Source organism: Ruditapes philippinarum, unplaced genomic scaffold (genome assembly GCF_026571515.1).
Source record: "Ruditapes philippinarum isolate M1 unplaced genomic scaffold, ASM2657151v2 ctg3196_1_1_1_1, whole genome shotgun sequence".
Lineage (NCBI taxonomy): Eukaryota > Metazoa > Mollusca > Bivalvia > Venerida > Veneridae > Ruditapes > Ruditapes philippinarum.
In genome coordinates, this window is record NW_026854803.1 from 20,739 (window position 1) to 44,049 (window position 23,311).

A 23,311-nucleotide genomic window follows, 5' to 3' on the forward strand; every position below is an offset into this window, starting at 1 on the left:
CTTAATTAGCCCCAGCTGGGAGTATTTGAATTGATATATACCCATGCAATCAGTGCAATCAGTGCAACCAGTGCAATCAATGCAATCAGTGCAATCAATGCAACCAGTGAATCAACCAACACTGTCATCCTTGCTGTCTGCTTTATATAATAATCTTGGTTTGCAATGTTGACCTGTCTGAGTCTGTATTTATTTCGAAATTACCCTTAAAAGGAACTCCACTGAAGATAAAAGGCATAAAAACATAAAATTCAAAAATCTCACAAATATAAAGTGAAGAAGTTAAATGGGGAAAATCTGCCAAGAATAAAATGAATTCAATTAAAATCAATTTTTCATGGGATTACTAGCCAGATAAGCATGTCGCTCAGCACCCGCCATATTTACTTGTTAATTCTCGACTTTTTGCTTGGCGGGGTGACGGGGCGAAAACACGTATGGCACAAATCAGCCACCATACCAAGGATTTTAATTTTCAAGTAATTATGTCTTGAGAAAATCATAATTGCTTCATATTATTATATGTAAATGTTGAAATATGGTGATATTTTACAGTTTATGTAAAACAAGAGGGAGACAGCACCTTCTATTGTACACTATGTAACAGCCATGTTGCCAGACCAGTGCTACCTTTACACATAAATGGATGGAAACACAATTATCTTAAACAGGTATATATCAAAACTTCACAACTATATGAGTATATTATTTTAAGTTTTCTTTAAAGATATTATTACAACTTGAAATATGGTGGTAGGGGGTATTGTTAGTTTTGTTCTGTATAGGTACTTGATATGGAAACTTTAGAATTTTATTTAGACATATTGCCAGCTATATATATAATTGAAGTATCACTTTATTTTATTTTTACAGTCGAAAATAAAGGAAGAAAAAGAAAATGATGTTGCTGATAAGCCATTAAATACTAATGTACAAGGTACTGATTTTTTGTGTGTTTTTAGCTCGACTATTCAATAAGAATAAGTAGAGTCTGAGCTATCCTAGTCCACCGAGCGTCAGCATAACCTCTTAAAGTTTTTGTAACACCTCATATATTTTCAAAGTCCATTGAAATATGGCTTTGAAACTTACTTGTTAACCATCCTGCCCCCTATCTGTAGACAAGAGGAGGTAATTCTTTCAAGCATTTTTACAGAATAACGCTCATTTTTAGGCTTGGGATTGTAACGTTATTCTTAAAAATAATTAACAAACGAAAACGATCGTATAGTGATTTATTCAATTAATGTCCTTAACATAACTTAAGTAATTCAAGAACAAAACTACAAGAGACTTCACCAAATTAAACCAATGCAATGCTATTTATAAAGACGTTGCACGTGCTTATGACAGCTAAATGACATACCAAAGTAGCCAATCGCTTTTAGTGTAACAAACTTTTGTTACGCCCTATAACCAATCAAAAGCACGTTTACATATTCAAATTTGACTTTTTGTCAAATGTTATATTGATAAACACTCATCACAACAATTAAAATGGTTTATATTTAATTGTCATTTTAACGTCTAATTTGACGAACTGTACTTAAATATTGAAATATCATAATCGAAGTAAACAACATCTGTCAGCTGGTAGGCAAATAAGACGGTTTTGTTTCACTGCCAGTAATGTATATGTAGTTAAACTTTCAAATTTTATGAGACAACATTCCAAAGAAATGTATATAATATCGACATATAATTGAGTAATGAAGTTTGCAAATAAAACTAATTAAAAGTTGATAATCAAATAAATCAAATAAGATAATCAAAACATGTATAATTAATTCACTATAAGTGCCACTATGTTACACACCTCCCCCAATAAAAGAAATTAACTCAATTTTAATTGAGTAATTTATGAACAATTTAGAATGCTAGTAACAAAGTTCACTTACTAAATAAACAATAAAAGCATAACGAATTCACAAAATATTAAAAGAAATGCACTTCAACTTTTTTTTAAAAAGTCCTATATTAAAAATAAATATAATAAAATATTCAAATTTAATCAATGTCTTAAAAACTGCACACAAGAATTATTTTTAATGTTCTTCGTTAAACTGGATTCAATTGGTTTGCCACCGTCGATGGTGTTGAATGGTTCCGTCATCTAATGTTTGTTGTTGTTGTTGTTATTGCTATCTGCAATGTTAATTAGGGTTCCGTCAACGATTTTCGGTTTATCATTTTTGTAATATGTTAGCATAATGTCTACATCCATAGGTTTTGTCAAACATCGATTGATATGAACTATTTCATTTGATTCGAAATTTTCATCCTCGTCTTCCGTATTTACATCATTTTATTCGGATCAGGCATTTACAACTAGCTTTATCAAGTCGTGATAATTATCCATATTCAAATTCTGAAAATAAATCCATTTATGTTTTATATGTGTACATTAACTTATTTTTCTTTACGAATAATTCACGTGCACTATATAAAGTCTTAATAAAACCTAACAAATTCTTCACTATCCATGTGGGATTCCTTTGAGAGTTAACCCTGGATAGACTTTTCTTATTAATTAAAAGTATCTTCACTACTCATCTGGGATCCCTTTGAGAGTACACCCCGAGTAGACTTTTCAACTTAAAATGAATATATTTACAAATGATTACACGTGCACAACAAAAAGTGTTTGTTTTCTTTTAATAACAAAATCCTTTCGTCTTCAACGAAAATGACGAAGCCACTTTATTCGCTTCTTCTCGGTCAGGTGTGGAAGATAATTGCCTTCCAGAATCGATAACAACGTCCTCATCTTTGTTTGATGACACCGACCCTACGACCTCAGGAAGGTCTAAACCAGCATTTGCCCCCTCACAACATTTTCGCTTATCTTTAAAGCAAAGGTATGGCTAATCATTGTAATGAACAAAATGCTTTTTAAATCCATGTTGCAACGTAAAGTTACAAAAATCCTTTAGTATGGGTGCTGTCAAAGTTTTTCTCCAACCGAGGTTTGATCCTGCGAACGGCACCAAAATATTTAAAGTTAATGTAACGTTATTCTTGAAATAATTACAAAACGAAAACGATCGTATAGTGATTTATTTAATTAATGTCCTTAACATAACTTAAGTAATTGAAGAACAAAACTACAAGAGACTCCACCAAATTAAACCAATGCAATGCTATTTATAAAGACGTTGCACGTGCTTATGACAGCTAAATGACATACCAAAGTAGCCAATCGCTTTTAGTGTAACAAACTTTTGTTACGCCCTATAACCAATCAAAAGCACGTTTACATATTCAAATTTGACTTTTTGTCAAATGTTATATTGATAAACACTCATCACAACAATTAAAATGGTTTATATTTAATTGTCATTTTAACGTCTAATTTGACGAACTGTACTTAAATATTGAAATATCATAATCGAAGTAAACAACATCTGTCAGCTGGTAGGCAAATAACACGGTTTTGTTTCACTGCCAGTAATGTATATGTAGTTAACCTTTCAAATTTTATGAGACAACATTCCAAAGAAATGTATATAATATAGACATATAATTGAGTAATGAAGTTTGCAAATAAAACTAATTAAAAGTTGATAATCAAATAAATCAAATAAGATAATCAAAACATGTATAATTAATTAACTATAAGTGCCACTATGTTACAGGATTTACATTAAAGTTTGCATACCACCTAAGATATTTTCATATTCCATTGACATCTGGCTTTGAAACAAGTTGGATTTTATACTCTTCTTTGGGAGCATAATATGACTCTCTCCAAACATGGATTTAAAGAAAAATTAAGCCCTTTTGTTATCTTAGAAAATTTTATCATTTTTCACTAAGAATAGTTGAGCATGCTGTCCTACCTGAAGCTCTTGCTTTTGTCATATTTCTTTTGTAAAGAAATTTAGTACATAAAACAAGTAGATAAGTGTAATCACATTATGACGTTTGTTTATTACATAACTTGCATTATTAATATGATAGTTATTTTTAAAATGTGTGTGATTTTTAATTTATTAGCTGATCAAAGCTATTGTCGGCTCCTTTTTTCACTGAAAACAAGTATTTGGCTTGTCAATAATCATGAATGTTATCAAAAATTTTACATATTTTTAGGAGATATCAAAGAAGAAACTAAGTTGGTTATCAACAAACCTATTCAGACAAAAGTTTCAGCACAGAGAGAAAACACAAATAAGAACATCAGAAAATACTCTAGGGTAAGTTTAAAGATTTACAAATGGTGTGCTGTTACTCATAAATAAAACAAACTTAGAATTTTGGAGTATTTAAGGCATATTAGTGGAATAGTTCTTGCTAGCATTGATTTTTAGCTCGACTTTTCTATGAAAAGGGGAGCTATCCTACTCGCCCCGGCGTCGGCGTTGGCGTCACACCTTGGTTAAGTTTTTCGTACCACCCCACTTTATTTCAGAAGTATTACAAGTATGGCTTTGAAACTTACCATACTTGTTCACCATCATAACCTCCATCTACAGACAAGAGTACATAACTCTGTCAAGGTTTTTGACAGAATTATGGCCCTTTTTTGACTTAGAAAGTGTATTGAGCTTGGTTAAGTTTTTTGTACCACCTCACTTTATTTCAAAACCATTGGAGGTATTGCTTTGAAACTGACCATACTTGTTTACCCATCACGACCTTCATCAACAGACAAGAGGACATAACTCTGTCAAGGTTTTTGACAGAATTATGCCCCTTTTTGACTTAGAAAATACATTGAATATGGGTAAAATCCACTTATTGCCTTAACCCTTTGAGATATATTGCTTTGAAACTTTTAATGCTATTTCACATCATTACCCATCTGTACGCAAGAGAAGGTAACTCTGTCAAGGATTTGTTTTAAAAATTAAGGCCTTTTATCGACTTAGAATCTTGGTTAAGTTTTTAGTACCAGTCCACTTTTTGACTGAACTGTTTGAGATATTAATTTGAAAGTTGGAATACTTGTTTACAATCATGATTCCCAAACATGTCCAGGAGAAGGTAATTCTGTCAAAGATTTTATTTGAATTATGGCCCTTAACTGTCAATGTTTTGTATTATAGGCAAGCACTAAAAAACTTAAAAAATCTAAAAAAATTCATTCCTATCCACTTGTTCACTTTACCATAAATTATGTCATATAAACATTGCTGTAATATTCAAGGGTATCAAACAACTAGTTCACTTTAAAAATACAGAGATTCTTGTATTGCCTTTTACTGCAAAAACTTTTTTTATTGGCAAGCAATAAAAAAGTCGAGCGCGCTGTCTTACGGACAGCTCTTGTTATTATAGGCATAAAAGAATTTTTGGAGGAACATACAGTTTACTCTTTGTAACTCTAATTTCAATGGACTAGGCATTTTACTTCAAGAGAAATGGAATTTGAGTAACGTAGGTCTGTTGCCATTACGTTCACGTTTCATACATGTATATACAAAAGTCATGTGCCTGATTGATTGTCGAAAGTGGTAGTTTTGTTATTGTTGATAAAGGAAAATCATTAATAAACAGAAAGATATTTAAAATTTAATACATGTATATTAATAGTGAAACATAAACGCAAACATTCGTAGCAATGGTATACAGTAAACACTGCTTATAACTAACTCATTGGGACATTCAAAATCTGTTCCAATATATCCAGAGTTCCTTGTAAGCATATAGCGAATTTGCTCCTTGTATCAGGAGTTTTTTATAGCGAACAAATTTACATATAACAAACTGATTGTTTACCATCGTCCGCCATTTTGAAGAGCATTTGATTAAAAAAAATAGTCATTTATTTCTTTTTTAGCTTGACTTTTTTTTTTTTTTTTTGAAAAAAAAAGTTGAGGTATTGTCAATTGTTATAGTCGCGGCGGCGTTGCTGTCCGCAAACTTGTACCTGGATCATAACTTTTTTATTTCTTGGTGTATTGTTTTCATACTTGGCCACAACAACCCTCGCGACAAGACCTTTCAGTAGATCACACTAACCTTGACCTTCATCCATAAATGACCTTGACCTTTGAGGTTAAAAGTTCAAATTTTGCTTGTTCATGGTGTTATTGGCAGTAACTTTATTATTATGCCCCCACAGAGTGGGAGCATATAGCGTTGCACTTGTCCGTCCGAGTGTCCGTCACGCCGTACGTCTGTCCGTCCGTCCGTCCGTCTGTCCGTACGTCCCGAAATCTTGTGAACGCAACTCCTCTTAAACCGGAAGGCAGATTTTGCTTAAACTTCCAGGGATGAACAACCTTAATGTGTAGATGGTAGTAAAGGTAGGAATTTTTGCTGCGACCAAATTTAACAGAATTATGGCCCTTTGTTGATTTTTTCACTATATACTATGTAGAAATCTTGTGAACGCAACTCATCTTAAACCGGATGGCAGATTTTGCTTAAACTTCCAGGTATGAATAACCTTAATGTGTAGATGGTAGTAAAGGAAGGAATTTTTGCTGCGACCAAATTTAACAGAATTATGGCCCTTTGTTGATTTTTTCACTATATACTATGTAGAAATTTTGTGAACGCAACTCCTCTTAAACCGGATGGCAGATTTTGCTTAAACTTCCAGGGATGAACAACCTTAATGTGTAGATGGTAGTAAAGGAAGGAATTTTTGCTGCGACCAAATTTAACAGAATTATGGCCCTTTGTTGATTTTTTCACTATATACTATGTAGAAATTTTGTGAACGCAACTCATCGTAAACCGGATGGCAGATTTTGCTTAAACTTCCAGGGATGAACAACCTTAATGTGTAGATGGTAGTAAAGGAAGGAATTTTTTACTGCGACCAAATTTAACAGAATTATGGCCCTTTGTTGATTTTTTCACTATATACTATGTAGAAATTTTGTGAACGCAACTCCTCTTAAACCGGATGGCAGATTTTGCTTAAACTTCCAGGGATGAACAACCTTAATGTGTAGATGGTAGTAAAGGAAAGAATTTTTGCTGCGACCAAATTTAACAGAATTATGGCCCTTTGTTGATTTTGGTTTTTCAATTTGTGGCACATGTAGTCCAAAAAATATTTGACCTAGAGTCATAAGATTGACAGAACAGTGGCGTGTGGGGGCATCCGTGTCCTATGGACACATTTCCAGTTTTTGAATGGATTGTCTTCAAACTTGAACATAATAATCTTCAAGGATAACCCTTAAAAATAACTTGACAGACCTTGACCTTCACTCATAAATGACCTTGACTTTGAAGGTTAAATTATTGAAATTTTCATGTTTTTTTTTACGCTCGGGTTTTACGGGGTGACTTAGCTCCAGAGACTGGTTTGACAATAGGTTTAATTTAGGGTTTAAGATGCGAGGCCTTTAGGCTAGCGTTCTGGAAAAGATGAAAAAGACAGTTTTAAACAGTTGTTCACGTTTAATGTCTGAAGTCCAAAGTAAGAATGTATATACAGTTACAAATATAAAATACAATTTGAAATACATAATAGTTTTTAACATAATAAAAACATATCACAACATATGTACTTATATTTGCAGACTGCAATAAATGTATTTTAATTATAATGGGGAAAATAATAAGTTTTCATTTAATAAAATATAATAACTCGCATTAGCTAGTGAAAGGTACAATGTCATTACTTTAACTAAACAACTTTGTATATTAGTATAAATTGCAAGTTGCAAACTTATATAAAAGTGTTTATTAATGTTATTGTCCTTTTGTTACATTGTAAAAAAATGAAACAGTGATCTTTACACTATTGTTGTAATAATTCACTTAATATTTAAATCTTACTCTATTTTAGAAAAATCAACTTAACACATTTAACAAGAAAACATATTTACACAAAGTTTTTCAACTTTTGTTATTAAGTCTCTTTCCATAGATAAAAGGTTATCAAGACAGAATTTACAAACTGCCAGAACTTCATGTAATTATAAGATAATTTAATAGTATGGTAAGCAATGGTTTCATTTATGATCCTTTGCCAATTTCATTAAATATGAAAACATTTGAGAATGCATACTAATGAAAAATACAATATAATCATTTCAAAAGTAGAAATTAAAATATAACACAGTTGCAAAAATTCAGATGATAAAAACTACATAATGATTTTATAAACAAAGTACAAATATTTAGAAAATTAAGTATCATATTTAGTTTAATTATTCTAAATTGTACATTAGAAAATACAAAAATATCACATACCTGGAAAAGATGAAAAAGACAGTTTTAAACAGTTGTTCACTTTTAATGTCTGAAGTCCAAAGTAAGAATGACTTCAGATCTGTCTTTTGGCATAAAAATCAGCTTTCTTTTCCCAGGAAGGATTATTGCAGTACAAACACAGGAACTAGGGTTTCATACCTATCTTTGTGTTATAATCAATTAAGGGTCTGGTATTTTGCTTAAGGGATTGACACTGCTTACTAAGATATGCCATTCTGGTAAGAGCTGATAAAACTACATTGTTAAGGATTTGGCTGTTTTAACACTTATAGAATTTAAGCCAGCACATACATTTTAGACAATAATAACCCAAGCTGAATTGATGGCTTCTTTTACTAAGTTTTTATAGTAAAGTAAATTTGGCAAGTTTGAAAAATTAAGTACCAAATATTTTTACAATTAATGAAATGGAAATTATAAAACTGAAAAATATTTAAAGCAAAAGAATTTAAGAAAAATAGTAATATTCAAATTACCAAAATAAAATATATAGATATTTTGGCTATTATTGGCTGTAACTTTGTTATTTTTGAATGGATTGTCTTCAAACTTGAACATAATAATCTTCAAGGATAACCCTTAAAAATAAGCCAACAGACCTTGACCTTCACTCATTAATGACCTTGACTTTGAAGGTCAAATTATTGAAATTTTCATGTTTTTGGCTATCATTGGCTGTAACTTTGTTATTTTTGAATGGATTGTCTTCAAACTTGAACATAATAATCTTCAAAGATAACCCTTAAAAATAACCCGACAGACCTTGACCATCACTCATGAATGACCTTGACTTTGTTTTGGCTGTAACTTTGCTATCATTGAAGGGATCAACTTCATATTATAACAGAACATACTTAAGGACAAGACCTTGTTGTTTATCGTGACTTCACCACGTGACTTCACCACGTGACACCACCACGTGACTCCACCACGTTACTCCACCACGTTACTCCACCACGTGACTCCACCACGTGACTCTTCCATGTGACTCCACCACGTGACTCCACCACGTGTCTCCACCACGTGACTCCAACACGTGACTCCGTCACGTGTATCTATTTATAGAATTTTCTATTTATAGAATTTTGTGTTTCTATTTAAAGAATTTCCTATTTATAGAATTGCGTGTCTCTATTTATATATATATAAATTAAGTATTTTTATATATAAAAAATATATAGACAAAACTAATGTGACAAGACAGAATGATTAATTTTATAAAAAGAAAACGTTAAGATTTTGTTCAAACATTTCTTTGTCAAACTTTGCTTTTAGAGAAAGTAAAAAGTCGAGCGTTGCCCCCTCCCGGTGGTGGCTCTTGTTAGACATAATACCAGAGAGCGTACTTTTTGGGAATTTGAAAATCCTTTGCTACTTCAGTTTCAGTTTTATTCCCTTTCTCAATTTCTCATAAAATACATTTTGTTTCTAAACTCAGTGCTTTTTGTTTTCTTTCCATGATTAAGAATAAACAAGATTTTCGATTTTTCCTTCCTTTTATAATGAATATCTTTTATTACATTTTAAGGGTGACTTTTACTTATGAAAGATATAGATTTCTTTTCATTTCAATCAAGCGAACTTTGTAGTTTTCAATGGATTATGCTTGCAAGCATGCGTGATTGTGTTGAAAACCGATCATAAATGATCATAATTATTTTATTTATTTTCATAGATGTATTGAAGTACATACAACAATAAACGGTACATTCGGCCGAGTTTTAATCCGTGCCGATGAAAACGAAATCTGAAAACACGGGATCTATTTAAGGATAGCCGATATTTTGGAGTTGGTTATAAATTGTTATTTTCTGTACTTTTAACTAAATTGGGACTAAGAAATGAGGTCCTTATAAGCGATAATTCCTTATAGCCGTGTTAGCTATAACCGTATACTTTTATATTAAATAAAGAAGGGAAAAATTCGGGCCAAAATAAATTGTTCCTAATAACCGGAAGTTCGCAATATATAACCGTGTTCACTTTAAGTGAAGTTTACTGTAAATGCAAATCAAGTTGGTCAGTATTTATCAGTTATAATATTAAGCAAACACTCATGACAGTTAATTACTATAGAAGCACAATGACACATTTATTTAAACAACAATATGTCTAATGCCTTGGAGAATGTGAATTAATCATCGGACAAAAATTAAAGTAGCAAATATTGTGGACCAGAAGTACATGTTGATTTAGTTATCTAACTGTTAAAACCAATTAAGTTCTCATACCTATCAAAGTCACTCTAACAACGTGATAATAATACCGGCAATTAAAATTAAGTACGAAACATGAACCAGAGTGACAACATCTAACCCTGATGTCACCGACCTTTGATCAGTTGTCTGTTTTTCGCACTGTGACTAATAGAAATAAAAATATATTAGACTAATTAAGTAACGGGACCAAAACCTCCTTTCCACTAAACAGGAGTCTCAGTAAGTCAAAATTTGACCTAAGCGGAGATAAAGAAGGAAATTTGATGGGACTTTCTAAATTGTTCAACTAACACTGAATTTTGAGTAAGCAACTTTGAATTATTGAGAGTTGACTGTATTTGAAACATTTATGCCCATGTTTAACGTTTTTGCCACTGCTTGGCAAACAAACAGGAGTTGAAGACACAATATTTAACCTCACTTAAGTGCAGTAATGGGTAAAGTCAATGTTTGTAAATAGGAGTTAACTACAAATGAGCCTATCACGACAAAACCAGCATCCGCGCAGTCTGATCTGGATCCATGCTGTTTGCTATCAGTTTCTCCACTTGTAAAAGGGTTGGTAAGCTAACAGCATTGATCCTGATCAGACTGCGCGGATGCGCAGGCTGGTCTGGATCCATGCTGGTTGCAAACCCATTAAGTTGGTTTTGTCGTGACACGGCTCAAATGTTTTCACTAGAAAAAAATTCAGACAAGGGGTCCATGGACCCCTAAATGTTTGAAATTTTGAGAGTTCATTGTAGCTTTGTATGGTCCCCATATCCAACTGTAATCAATGAAACTTGTCATAAATTGTTCTTTTTTTCAGTTCTAAGCTTTTATTTTCAGAGATAACAGTCAATAAATTAAAATTCATGTAGAACTTGTCAACAGGTATAACACAGATCAAATTTTATTCATTCAAAAGATAAATTACCGTTCAAAATGGTTTGGGAGTTACAGGGGCCCTTTGGATGGACCCCTGTTGATAAATGACAGTCAAGGACTCAGAAAACCTGCATAAGGGAAAAACCCTGAGTAAACCCATTATTGCACCCATGTCATGACAAAACCAACATAATGAGTTTGCATCCGTGCAGTCTGATCAGGATCCATGCTGTTCGCTATCAGTTTCTCTACTTGTAATAGAGTTGGTAAGCGAACAGCATGGATCCTGCCTGATCAGACTGCGCGGATGCGCAGGCTGGTCTGGATCCATGCTGATCGCAAACACACTATGTTGGTTTTGTCATGACACGGCTCAAATGTATATCATTCTTGCTTAACTAACATCCTAGAAGGTCAAGTTAAAGAAAAATAAGTTTAAGAAATATTCCTTTTATTTCAGTATGTACTTCTCCAGTTGAGGGATAACAGGGCATCAAAATGTATACCTCCTGGATTAAATAAAGAATATTTGTAAGTATAAATTTGTTTGCTTTCTTTGCGATAATAATGTTCATTGTTTTTAGCTCACATGAGCAGTGGTAATGATAATCATTTCTGATCATGTATGTGTTCAACACTTAGTCTAACAGTCACTTTTAGCTAAATTTTTTTGCATTAAAATGTTGAGCTTCTGTAATGGTGTCATTCCGTTACCTTTGTTATATTTGTTGTAAGGGGGGTATACTGGAATCAGGTTGTCCGTCCGTCCGTCCGGCTGTCCGGCCGTCCGTCGGTTTTTTCTTGTACGCCCAATAACTTAAGATTCCTTTGATCCACAGTCTTCATATTTGGCATGGAGGTTAGTACAGATTAGTAGATGACCCCTATTGATTATGAGGTCACCAGGTCAAAGGTCAAGGTCACAGGGGCCTTGACTTCAAAAAGCTTGTCCGCCCAATAACTTAAGATTCCTATGACCCACAGTCTTCATATTTGGCATGGAGGTTAGTCGTGATTAGTAGATGACCCCTATCGATTTTGAGGTCACCGGGTCAAAGATCAAGGTCACAGGGGCCTTGACTTTAAAAAGCTTGTCCGCCCAATAACTTAAGATTCCTATGACCCACAGTCTTCATATTTGGCATGGAGGTTAGGCGTGATAAGTAGGTGACCCCTATCAATTTTGAGGTCACGGGGTCAAAAGTCAAGGACACAGGGGCCTTGACTTCAAAAAGCTTGTCCGCCCAATAACTTAAGATTCCTTTGACCCACAGTCTTCATATTTTGCATTTAGGTTAATCGTGATTAGTAGATGACCCCTATCGATTTTGAGGTCACCAGGCCAAAGGTCAAGGCCACAGGGGCCTTGACTTCAAAAACCTTGTCCGCCCAATAACTTAAGATTCCTTTGACCAACAGTCTTCATATTTGGCATGGAGGTTAGTCATGATAAGTAGATGACCCCTAAGTAACCTCAGATTTGGCAGGGAGGTTGTCCTTGAGTTCTAAATGGCCACTGTTGATTCTGACAAAGTGGTATGCGGGGGTTTCACGCCATGATAGTGGCAGTTCAAGTTGCTTCTGTTGCCCAGGCCTCAACATTAGTGGTGGTCCGTTGGTCCGAGACCACTTGATTTAGCAAGAACCACCTAATTTAAAAGCCACTGGTCCGTCTGACCACTTGAATTTTTTGGTTGGTGAATTATTATTTTCGTATTCCCTAACTTGTGTTGAGGGAGAAGTCACTTCAATATAAAAGTTAACATAAATACGAGCCCTGTCATGTATGATTTTAAATGAGATAAAAAAAACGCAAATAACTTATGATAGAATACCTACTGATTTGCTCACCTTAATTTCTAATAGATGAAAAATATATATCTAAAAATATCTGTTTTCTTTAAAGGTTAATAATACATCTATGTCTTCACTTTTAAGCATTTTTTTTTCTAAATCTGCAGTAAAAAGAACAAGGAAAAATAATAATAAATTGTAATTGACCACCTGACTTCCAGAAGAACCACCTAAATTTCAAATCTAGTGGTCCGGATTACCACCTGCTAAAAAAATAAGTGTCGAGGCCTGATTGCAATTGACAAACTTTAACATTTTTTTTTTATAATTTTTAATTTCTACAAGAATTGTCTACATGTACAGACACAACAGTCATTTGGACAAGACCTTTAAGTAGACTTGAATAATTTCACCAAAAATGACCTTGACCTTGAAGATCAAATTTTGGAATTTTGCTTGATTTTGGCTTTAACTGGCTATAACTTTGTTATTAGCTCACCAGAGCTCAGGGTGAGCTATTAGTATCAAATGGAGAAACTCCGGCTTCCGTTGTCCGTCGTCATGCATCAACAATCAGCTTCTTCTCTGAAACTGCTGGGTAGATTTACTTCAAATTTGGTGTGTAGCATCCTTGTGACAGTCACACTTGAATTTGCTCATGTCATTTCCATTGGCCCCTTTTAGGGGTCAACAGTGCTAAAAATAGAAAAACCTTTTAACATCTTCTACTACAGAACTAATTGATGGATGATCACCAAACTTTGTCTGTAGCATTCTTGGGTAGTCTTTTATCAAATTTGCTCATATTAATTTGATTGGCCCCTTTTAGGGGTCGCTAGGGCTAAAAATAGAAAAAAGTTTAGACATCTTCTACAGAACTAATGGATGGATGATCACCAAACTTTGTCTGTATCATTCTTGGGTATTCTTTTATCAAGTTCGCTCAAATTAATTTGATTGGCCCCTTTTAGGGGATGCTAAAGCTAAAAATAGAAATACCTTTAAACATCTATATCTAGAGAACTAATTGATTGATGATCACCAAACCTTGTCTGTAGCATTCTTGGGTAGTCTTTAATCACATTTGCTCATATTTATTTGATTGGCCCCTTTTAGGGTTCTCTATGGCTAAAAAAAGAAATACTTTTAAATGTCTGCTTCTACAGAACTAATTGATAGATGATCACCAAACTTTGTCTGTAGCATTCTTGGGTAGTCTTTAATCAAGTTTGCTCATATTAATTTGATTGGCCCCTTAATTAGGGGTGTCTAGGGCTAAAAATAGATAAACATTTAAACGTCTTCTTCTATAGAACTAATTGATGAAGGATCACCAAATTTTGTCTGTAGCAGTCTTGGGTAGTCTTTTATCAAGTTTGGTCATATTAATTTGAATGGCCCCTTTAAGGGGCCACTAAAGCTAAAAATAGAAATACCTCTAAACGTCTATTTCTACAGAAGTAATTGATGGATGATCTGTAGCATTCTTAGGTACTCCTTTATCAAGTTTGCTCACATTAATTTGATCTTTTAGGGGCCACTAAAGCCAAAAACAGAAAAACCTTTGAACATCATTTCTTACTGAAATAATTGATACTTTTCCTTGTCCCGAGCATAACTTGTAAAGAACTGGTTGGAATTCAAAACAGCTTCATACAATGGTCAAGCACAATAAGAGGAAGTGCAGTGCACAAAAACAATAACACCATTTGACAAATAACAGTTATTGTCCTTTGTCAGGTGTATAACTTAAAAACTAATTCAGAGTAATTATAGAGTTATTGCCCTTTGTTACTTTTCCATTGCTTTTTTCTTGTCCATAGCATAACTTGAAAACTACTAGTTGGAATTCAATACAATTTCATACAATGGTCAAGTATATTGAGAGAAAGTGCAGTGCACAGAAACCATAACTCTCTCTTGACCCATTTAAGAGTTTTTGCCCTTTGTTACTTTTTAGCTCACCTGTCACAAAGTGACAGGGTGAGCTTTTGTGATTGCTTTTGGTCCGGCGTCTGTCTGGCGTCTGTCCGTAAACTTTTACTTTAAACGACATCTTCTTATAAACTGATAAACCAATTTCATCCAAACTTCACAGGAATGTTCCTTTGGTAGTCAACTTTAAAAATTGTTCAAAGAATTTAATTCCAAGCATGAAACATCTTCTAGTGGGTGTCTACCAATTTTGTTCAAATAAAAGCCCTGGGGTCAAAATTGGCCCCACCCAGAGGGGGGTCATTGTTTTTCATTTTATGTATAAAGTATAAACATAAAAAAATCTTCTTTTAAAAAATCCAAAGAGCTAGAGTTTAGATTATAATTCAGCATGAAATATCTTCCAGTGAGTGTCTACTAAGTTTGTTCAAATAAAAGCCCTGGGGACAAAATTGGCCCTGCCCAGGGGGGGGGGGGGTTCATTGTTTTTTCCCTATATGTGTATAGTAAAAACTTAAAAAATCTCCTTAGAGCTAGAGCTTAAATATTTATCATGAAACATCTTCAAATGGGTGTCTACCAAGTTTGTTCAAATAAAAGCCCTTGGGTTAAAATTGGCCCTGCTCCGGGGGCCTATAGGCAGGTGAGCCATTTCAGGGCCATCATGGCCCTCTTGTTATTGTCCTCTGCATAACTTGAAAATTAATGGATGGAATTCAAAGAAACTTCATACAATGGTCAAGGGCAGTAAGATAAAGTACAGTGCACAAAAACCATAACTCTATTTGGACTAATTACAGTTATTGCCCTTTGTTACTTTGTTTGTCCAGTGCATAACTTGAAAACTAGTTGTTGGAATTCAATACAACTTCATACAATGGTCAAGAACAGTGAGAGGAAGTACAATAACCATAACTCCATATTCAGTATTTGTAGGGTTATTGCCCTTTGTCAAATGCATAACTTAAAAACTAATGTTTAGAATTCAATGCAACTTCATACAATGGTCAAGAGCAGTGAGAGGAAGTGTAGTGATCAAGAAGCGTAACTCTTTTTGGACTTAATACAGAGTAATTCAATGAAACTTCATCAATGGTCAACCATATGAAAGGAAATGCAACATACAAGAACTACAACTATCTTTAATTGCCCACAACCAACACTCTATTTCAGTTCTTTTGCAAGGTATTCTGTTACTAGTAACTTCCTCATTTCCGAAGCAGTCTTGTGGGGGTATTAATCACATTTAGTGACAGTTCTAGTTTAAATTAATAATAATGTCTTGTTGAACTTCTTTTCACAAACAGCAATGGCAATAGTTTAGGTTTTTGACATCACCTTGCAAAATTTATTTAAATTCTACCCATTTGGTATCAATAGATAATGAGTCGGTGTTTCAACAACAAAAGATTATTTGCATGTTATAAAAAAATTGAGAAAACATTCATTTTTTTCCTAGACTTTTATCTTATAGTAGAGAATTTATTTACAACTTCATTTGTAAGTAATGGCAAAATGTCATCAACTTAAGCATGCGGTACATTTATAAAATGCACCAGGATGGCTTCATTAAAAATCACCCACCTTGTCTTTCAAAGGTGTGTTGAAGGTGAGATTTTCTAGCACTAGTGCAAACACTAGAAAGTCCAGTCTAATAAGAAAATAATGTATTGATATTATGATTTGTAGTACATTCATTTATTTTCAGTGTCGATGGAGTTTGGAGTGCGACTGAATATAAAAACAGAACTTCTTCAAAAACAAGACTGACAATTGCTAACACTTCCCCAAAACCTAACCAAGCAAATGAAGAGCCTGATTTTAATGTTGATAAAAATAGAAAAAGACCAGCCGAACCTTGTAATGGTTCTTCTCAGGAAGACAGCTTGCAATGTAAGTATGGTGAGCAGTGGCCTAGTGGTTAAGGTGTCTGCCTCTTAACTCAGAATATTTGGGCTTGAGCCCTACCTTGGAACGGGTCATGTTACCTTTAACTATTAGATGACCCCTGTTGATTTTGGGGTCACTAGGTCAAAGGTCAAGGTCCCAGGGGCCTTAAGTGTCAGAATGGTTTCCGCTGATTATCTTGAGAGCTTTTTATCACAGTCTTCATATTTCACATACTGATTGGACATAACTAGTAGATGACCCCTATATTTGGTTCAAAGGTCAAGGTCACAGGGGCCTTAAATGTCAGAGTGGTTTCCGCTTATTATCTTGAAAACTTTCACAAAGTCTTGATATTTCACATATTGATTAGTCGACCACATTATTTTTGCTGATTATCTTAAAATCTATTTGTCACAAAGTCTTCATATTTCACATACTGATTGGTCATTATAAGCTAGTAGATGACCCCTAATATGAATCATGAGCTAGAAATTAGGGGGCATATGTGTTGCTAGACATTTCTTGTTTTTAGTTGCTTTTTACTCAACAACACCACATGATGGCTTGTATTTTCATATTTTTTTATAAAATAATCTCAAATCAAAGCTATGTTTCACTTATTACAAACATTTTTGGTTTTTGCTCAGCATGGAATAAATTGTTCATATGTTGTTTTCAACTTGACTATGCATCACCCTCAAACTTTTGTTCAGTTTTTGAATCTCCTTATAACTATGGAAGGGATTAGGTTGATACTTTAAATAGTTGTTCTCTGTGATTATCCTATGACTTGTGAGTTACCTATTTCCAGAGTTATACCCCTTTTCTTACTGTCAATCACTGAGATTAAACAAGAATAGTTGAATGCTCTTTCTGATGGACAGCTCTTGTTACATGAAAGAATACATACTTGTTTTAAAGACTTTTTTGAACCTCAGATTTTTGTGATTTGTTAGGGAAGCGAAGAAGATATGATGAAGAAGAAAGCAGTACCAGTCAACAAAGAAAGAGTTACTATGAAGGTATGTGTACATGTTGTATGAGAAACTTCTGTAACTGAATGGGTAAAAAAATTTTCTTTGGGCTTTGTGACCTTAACAACGCCATTGTGCATAAAAGAAAAGGAAACAATGCATGTGATACTGGAAATTTCTTTGGTATAAGGCACTTTTTATGCCCCTGATGGGCGGTATATAGAAAAGTGCACTGTCAGTCTGGTAATCTTGTCGGCACTTCATCTCCAAAACCGCACGGGGGGGGGGGGGGGGGGCTAAATTCAGTGAAACTTCACAGGAGTGATAAGTACCATCCCATTTTATGCCATATGGCCAACATGTTCCACTCCGCTCTGCATTAAATAGCCGCCAGAGCTAGAAAAAATCTTATCTACACTTCATCTCCAAAACCCCTGGGGGGATTTCAGTGAACCTTCACAGGAGTGATCAGTATCATCTCTAGTTGTGCATATCACCGACATGTTTTTCTCTGTTACACAAAATGGTCGCCAGAGCTATAAATAGAAAAATCTTTTTTTTCTGGCTTTCATAGGTTAAACTGCTGGTCGGATTTCAATGAAACTTCACAAAAGTGATCAGTACCATCCCTAGTTGTTCATATCCCTGGCAGGTTCTGCTCCACTGCACAAAATGTCTGCCAGAGCTATGAATAATAACAAATTGTTTTAGTAAAATTTGTTTAGACTTTTTCTCCTACACTTCTAATAGAATAAATGAAATTTTAGGAATGGTATTATCAAAGGCGGTCAGGTGTGTATTACTGGTATTTTGGTATATATTGTGGATTTTATGTCAAAGCTTCCTTTTGGGGGCATATTAAGTCACTTTTCAGTGACATCTCTTGGTAAGCATATTTTTAAAATTTCGAGGGAGCATATAGTCGTCGGGTTGTCCGTCCGTCCGTCCGTACAACTTCGTGTCCGGCCCATAACTTTGTTATTTGAAGTCGGATATTAAAACTATATCACAGAAATGATCACCATATTGAGACGATGTGTCGCGCGCAACATTTGGTTCGCTACCTTGAAGGTCAAGGTCACAGCATGACCTTGCAGCAAAATCGTGTCCGGTCCATAACTTCATTATTTGAAGTCGGATTTTAAAAATATTTCACAGATATGATCACCATATTGAGACGATGTGTCGCGCACAACATTTGGGTTGCTTCCTTGAAGGTCAAGGTCACAGCATGACCTTGCAGCAACGTACGTATGTACGTATGAATTCGTGTCCGGCCCATAACTTTGTTATTTGAAGTCGGATTTTAAAAATATTTCACAGAAATGATCACCATATTGAGACGATGTGTCGCGCACAACATTTGGGTTGCTACCTTGAAGGTCAAGGTCACAGCATGACCTTGCAGCAACGTACTTATGTACGTACGAATTCGTGTCCGGCCCATAACTTTGTTATTTGAAGTCGGATTTTAAAAATATTTCACAGAAATGATCACCATATTGAGACGACGTGTCGCGCGCAACATTTGGGTCGCTAGCTTGAAGGTCAAGGTCACAGCATGACCTTGCAGCAAAATCTTGTCAGGGCCATTACTTTGTTATTTGAAGTCGGATTTTAAAACTATTTCACAGAAATGATCACCATATTGAGAAGATGTGTCGCGAGCAACATTTTGGTCGCTACCTTGAAGGTCAAGGTCACAGCATGACCTTGCAGCAAAAGTATGTCCGGTCCATTACTTTGTTATTTGAAGTCGGATTTTAAAAATATTTCACAGAAATTATCACCATATTGAGACGATGTGTCGTGTGCAACATCTGGGTTGCTTCCTTGAAGGTCAAGGTCAAAGCATGACCTTGCAGCAAAATTGTGTCCAGACCATAACTTCGTTATTTGAAGTCGGATTTTAAAAATATTTCACAGAAATGATCACCATATTGAGACGACGTGTCGCACGCAACATTTGGGTCGCTACCTTGAAGGTCAAGGTCACAGCATGACCTTGCAGCAAAATCGTGTCCTGCCCATTACTTTGTTATTTTTAGTCGGATTTTACAACTTTTTCACCAAAATGATGACCATATTGAGATGACGTGTCGTGGGCAACATTTTGGTCGCTACCTTGAAGGTCAAGGTCACAGCATGACCTTGCAGCAAAATCATGTCTGGTCCATAATTTTGTTATTTGAAGTCGGATTTTAAAAATATTTCACAGAAATGATCACCATATTGAGACGCAGGGTCCGGAACATTTGGGTCTCCACTTTGAAGGTCAAGGTCACAGCATGACCTTGCAGCAAAAAGCGTGTCCGGCCCATAACTTTGTTACTGGAAGTCGGATTTAATAACTATTTCACAGAGATGATCACCATATTGAATCGACATGCCGCATGCAACATTTGGGTCCCTACCTTGAAGGTCAAGGTCAAGACATGACCTTGCAGCAAAATCATGTCCGGCGCATTACTTCGTTATTTGAAGTCGGATTTTACAACTACTTCACAAAAATGATCACAATATTGAGACAATGTGTTGTGCACAATATTTGGGTTGTTTTTACACTTTGAACTTTGTCTGTGGCATAACTTTGACACAACAAGAGGTATACCTTCCTGTGTCCAAAACCTAATCGGGGAGCATCACCCGGTTCAACCGGCTCTTGTTCTTTGAGATACTCAAATATGTATTCTGTTCTTGGTAAATGATATACATATTTGAAAAAAAATCAAGATTTCTTTTTTGTTCATTAGATTCTTTATTTTTAAAAATATGTTATTTTAAAATTCCAAAGAAATTGTGACAAAGGTACTTTCTTAGTTTTGTTTAACCCTTTACCTCACATATATGTGAAACAATGCACTTTTGACCCCCCAACCCCTTTAGGCCTCAAATAGTGAAAAAAATGTCCTGGTTGGGCCCCAAACTTGAGAAATCTTGATAAAAAAATTATCACTTTTTCGTCATTGCCCCGTATCAAAAAGGTACATCAAGGGGTTGCCAGAAAGAGGATGTGCCCCCTTCTGTTTCGGGATTAGGAAGGGGGGCAGTGGACTCCCTCATCGCCAAGAAAATTTTGGACATGTGACAGGCTAAAAATGGCCTCAGATCGATCATAAGGTAATGTGTAACCAAAGCCTCTATCTCAATCCATTGAGAAGTTGCCACACTTGCAATGCAAAATACATGTAGTGAATTTTTTTTGTGCAATTTTGAGACGTCAGCGGTTGCCATGGTAACAGGAAATTAAAGATTGATCATGCTATTACAGAGGCTATAGTCCAGTCAACATTTGTGCCAAGTTTCATCATTCCTGAAGCATTTTTCATAGTTGCATATCAGTTTGAACTTGTTACAGGAGGCATTTCAGTGAAAATGGCTATTTTTCACAATCAATTTATGCTCATGCGGTAAAGGGTTAAAATTAAAGGAATAATATATGGGTTATTTTTGTTTGTTTTTTCAGGACATAAGGAAAATAAAGGAAGTGATGACAGGCATAAAACTTCATCCATCAGGTCCTTTTATACGTCCAGACATTATTCGTCCACAAGAAATCATCAGTCCACCAGACATTATCATTACAGCAGACACCAGTCCACCAGACATTATGACAAAAACAGAACTTCTTACTCTGACAAACCTTATTCATTTCATAACTTTGTACCTTATAACAAATTACAACACAGTTGGCAGCCGAGAACTGAACCTTCATCTTTGTCTTCTCTCACCAAAAATGATGCAAGGTCATTTGGATCAAGCAGTGCAACAGTAAACAATGAAACTGCCAGTAAAAACAAAGATGTAAAAGCTTCTATTGATAGTAAAAAGGGGTTTGCAGTACGAGAGAAGAGTTCTGCTATTGGCAACTTTAAAGATACAGAGGAAACTGCAGACAAAAAAGAGACACAAGACAAGTGCACAAATAGTGTACAAGTGTTAAGTACAGAATTAGAATGTCTTGCAGGTGGTACTGCAAATAAAGTTGATGGTGAACAATCTGCAAAGAAACAAAGCCAAGGATATAGTAAAAAATCTGCAAAGGAACTAAGCGAAGAAGATAGAACAAAATATGCAAAGGAAATTAGCGCTGTGGATGATAACAATTCTACAACTGAACTGTTTTGTGAGTCAACAATTTTAAACCTCAAAACTCCTAAAGAAAGTAAAGATGCTTATGCAAGTTTCTTGAAGTCCATTATTCCTCAACAGCTTAACACAAGTGTTGCTGTGGATACAGATTCTAGAGCAGATGATGAAGTCATTGTTATTGAATCAGACAAAGAAAATGATGAAAAGCCTGGAAATAAACATAAGTTTTGTACAGATAAGGCTGAGCAGAATGATTTAAGTCTCTCCAGCCTGAGACGTGAAGAACATGATGCAGAAATTACTGTAAAAGAAGAACCAGTGGATGAAGATGTTGTTGATGTTAAGTCTCAGGTTGCTATGAATCTTTCAACTAACTTGGAGAATATGTCTGGCCGTGACAAAACAGCTAATGTACTACCACATGGAAATGGTCCAAGTTCAGAAAAGAAATCGGAAAAGGAAATCATGTATGTTTTACTTTAGATTGTCAATTGTTAAGTTTTGAAATTAATGTGATAGGTTTTTTAAAAAAAAAAGAAAGAATACTTGGTCTTTGACATGTCTGTTCTGCTTGAGTGATATTAACATTATAGAGAATATTTTATGACAAAAGTTTTCTTGTATATTTTTTAGCTCACCTGAGCAATGCTCAGGGTGAGCTATTGTGATAGCCCTGTGTCCGTCGTCCTTCGTCGTGCGTCGTGAACTTTTCACATAAACAACATCTCCTCTGAAACCAATGACTGCACATCAACCAAACTTTACAGAAATGATCCTTGGGTGGTCCCCTTTCAAAGTTGTTCAAATGGTTCCGGTCTGTTGCATATGTAGGTCACAGGGCCAGAAAAGGATTTCAAAAAACACAAAATTAAAAAATCTTCTTGTCTGAAAGTACATGGGCCAGAGCTTTGATTTTTGGTATATGGTATCATCTATGGGTCCTCTACCAAAGTTGTTCAAATTTTGTCCCTAGTGTCAAAATTGGCCCCGCCCCGGGGGGTCATAGGTTTTTCCTTATATGTCTATAGGTAAATCTAAAAAAATCTTCTTCTCTGAATTGGCAAAGGCTACAGATTAGATATTTGGCATGAAACATTGTGTAGTAGACCTCTATCAAGATTGTTCAAATAATGGCCCTAGGGTCAAAATTGGCCCCGCCCTGGGGGGTCATTGATTTTCATTACATACATATAGTGAAAACTTGAAAAATCTTCTGGTCTGAAACTAAATGGCCTAGAGCTTTGCTTTTTGGTATATGGTATCATCTATGGGTCCTCTACCAAAGTTGTTCAAATTTTGTCCCTAGTGTCAAAATTGGCCCCGCCCGGGGGGGTCATAGGTTTTTCCTTATATGTA

At 34.9% G+C, this 23,311-nt stretch overlaps 1 protein-coding gene across 1 annotated transcript in view; it reads left to right on the forward strand.

Moving 5' to 3' along the window:
• Window positions 1-23,311, forward strand: part of LOC132741106 (uncharacterized) — a 54,206-nt gene that overhangs the window by 1,371 nt on the left and 29,524 nt on the right. Inside the window, exons 4-10 of the mRNA XM_060729200.1 lie at window positions 556-671; window positions 874-937; window positions 4,093-4,196; window positions 11,731-11,801; window positions 16,708-16,892; window positions 17,846-17,911; window positions 21,330-22,422. Coding sequence (XP_060585183.1) covers window positions 556-671; window positions 874-937; window positions 4,093-4,196; window positions 11,731-11,801; window positions 16,708-16,892; window positions 17,846-17,911; window positions 21,330-22,422 — 1,699 coding nt within the window. The remainder of the gene's footprint in view (window positions 1-555; window positions 672-873; window positions 938-4,092; window positions 4,197-11,730; window positions 11,802-16,707; window positions 16,893-17,845; window positions 17,912-21,329; window positions 22,423-23,311) is intronic.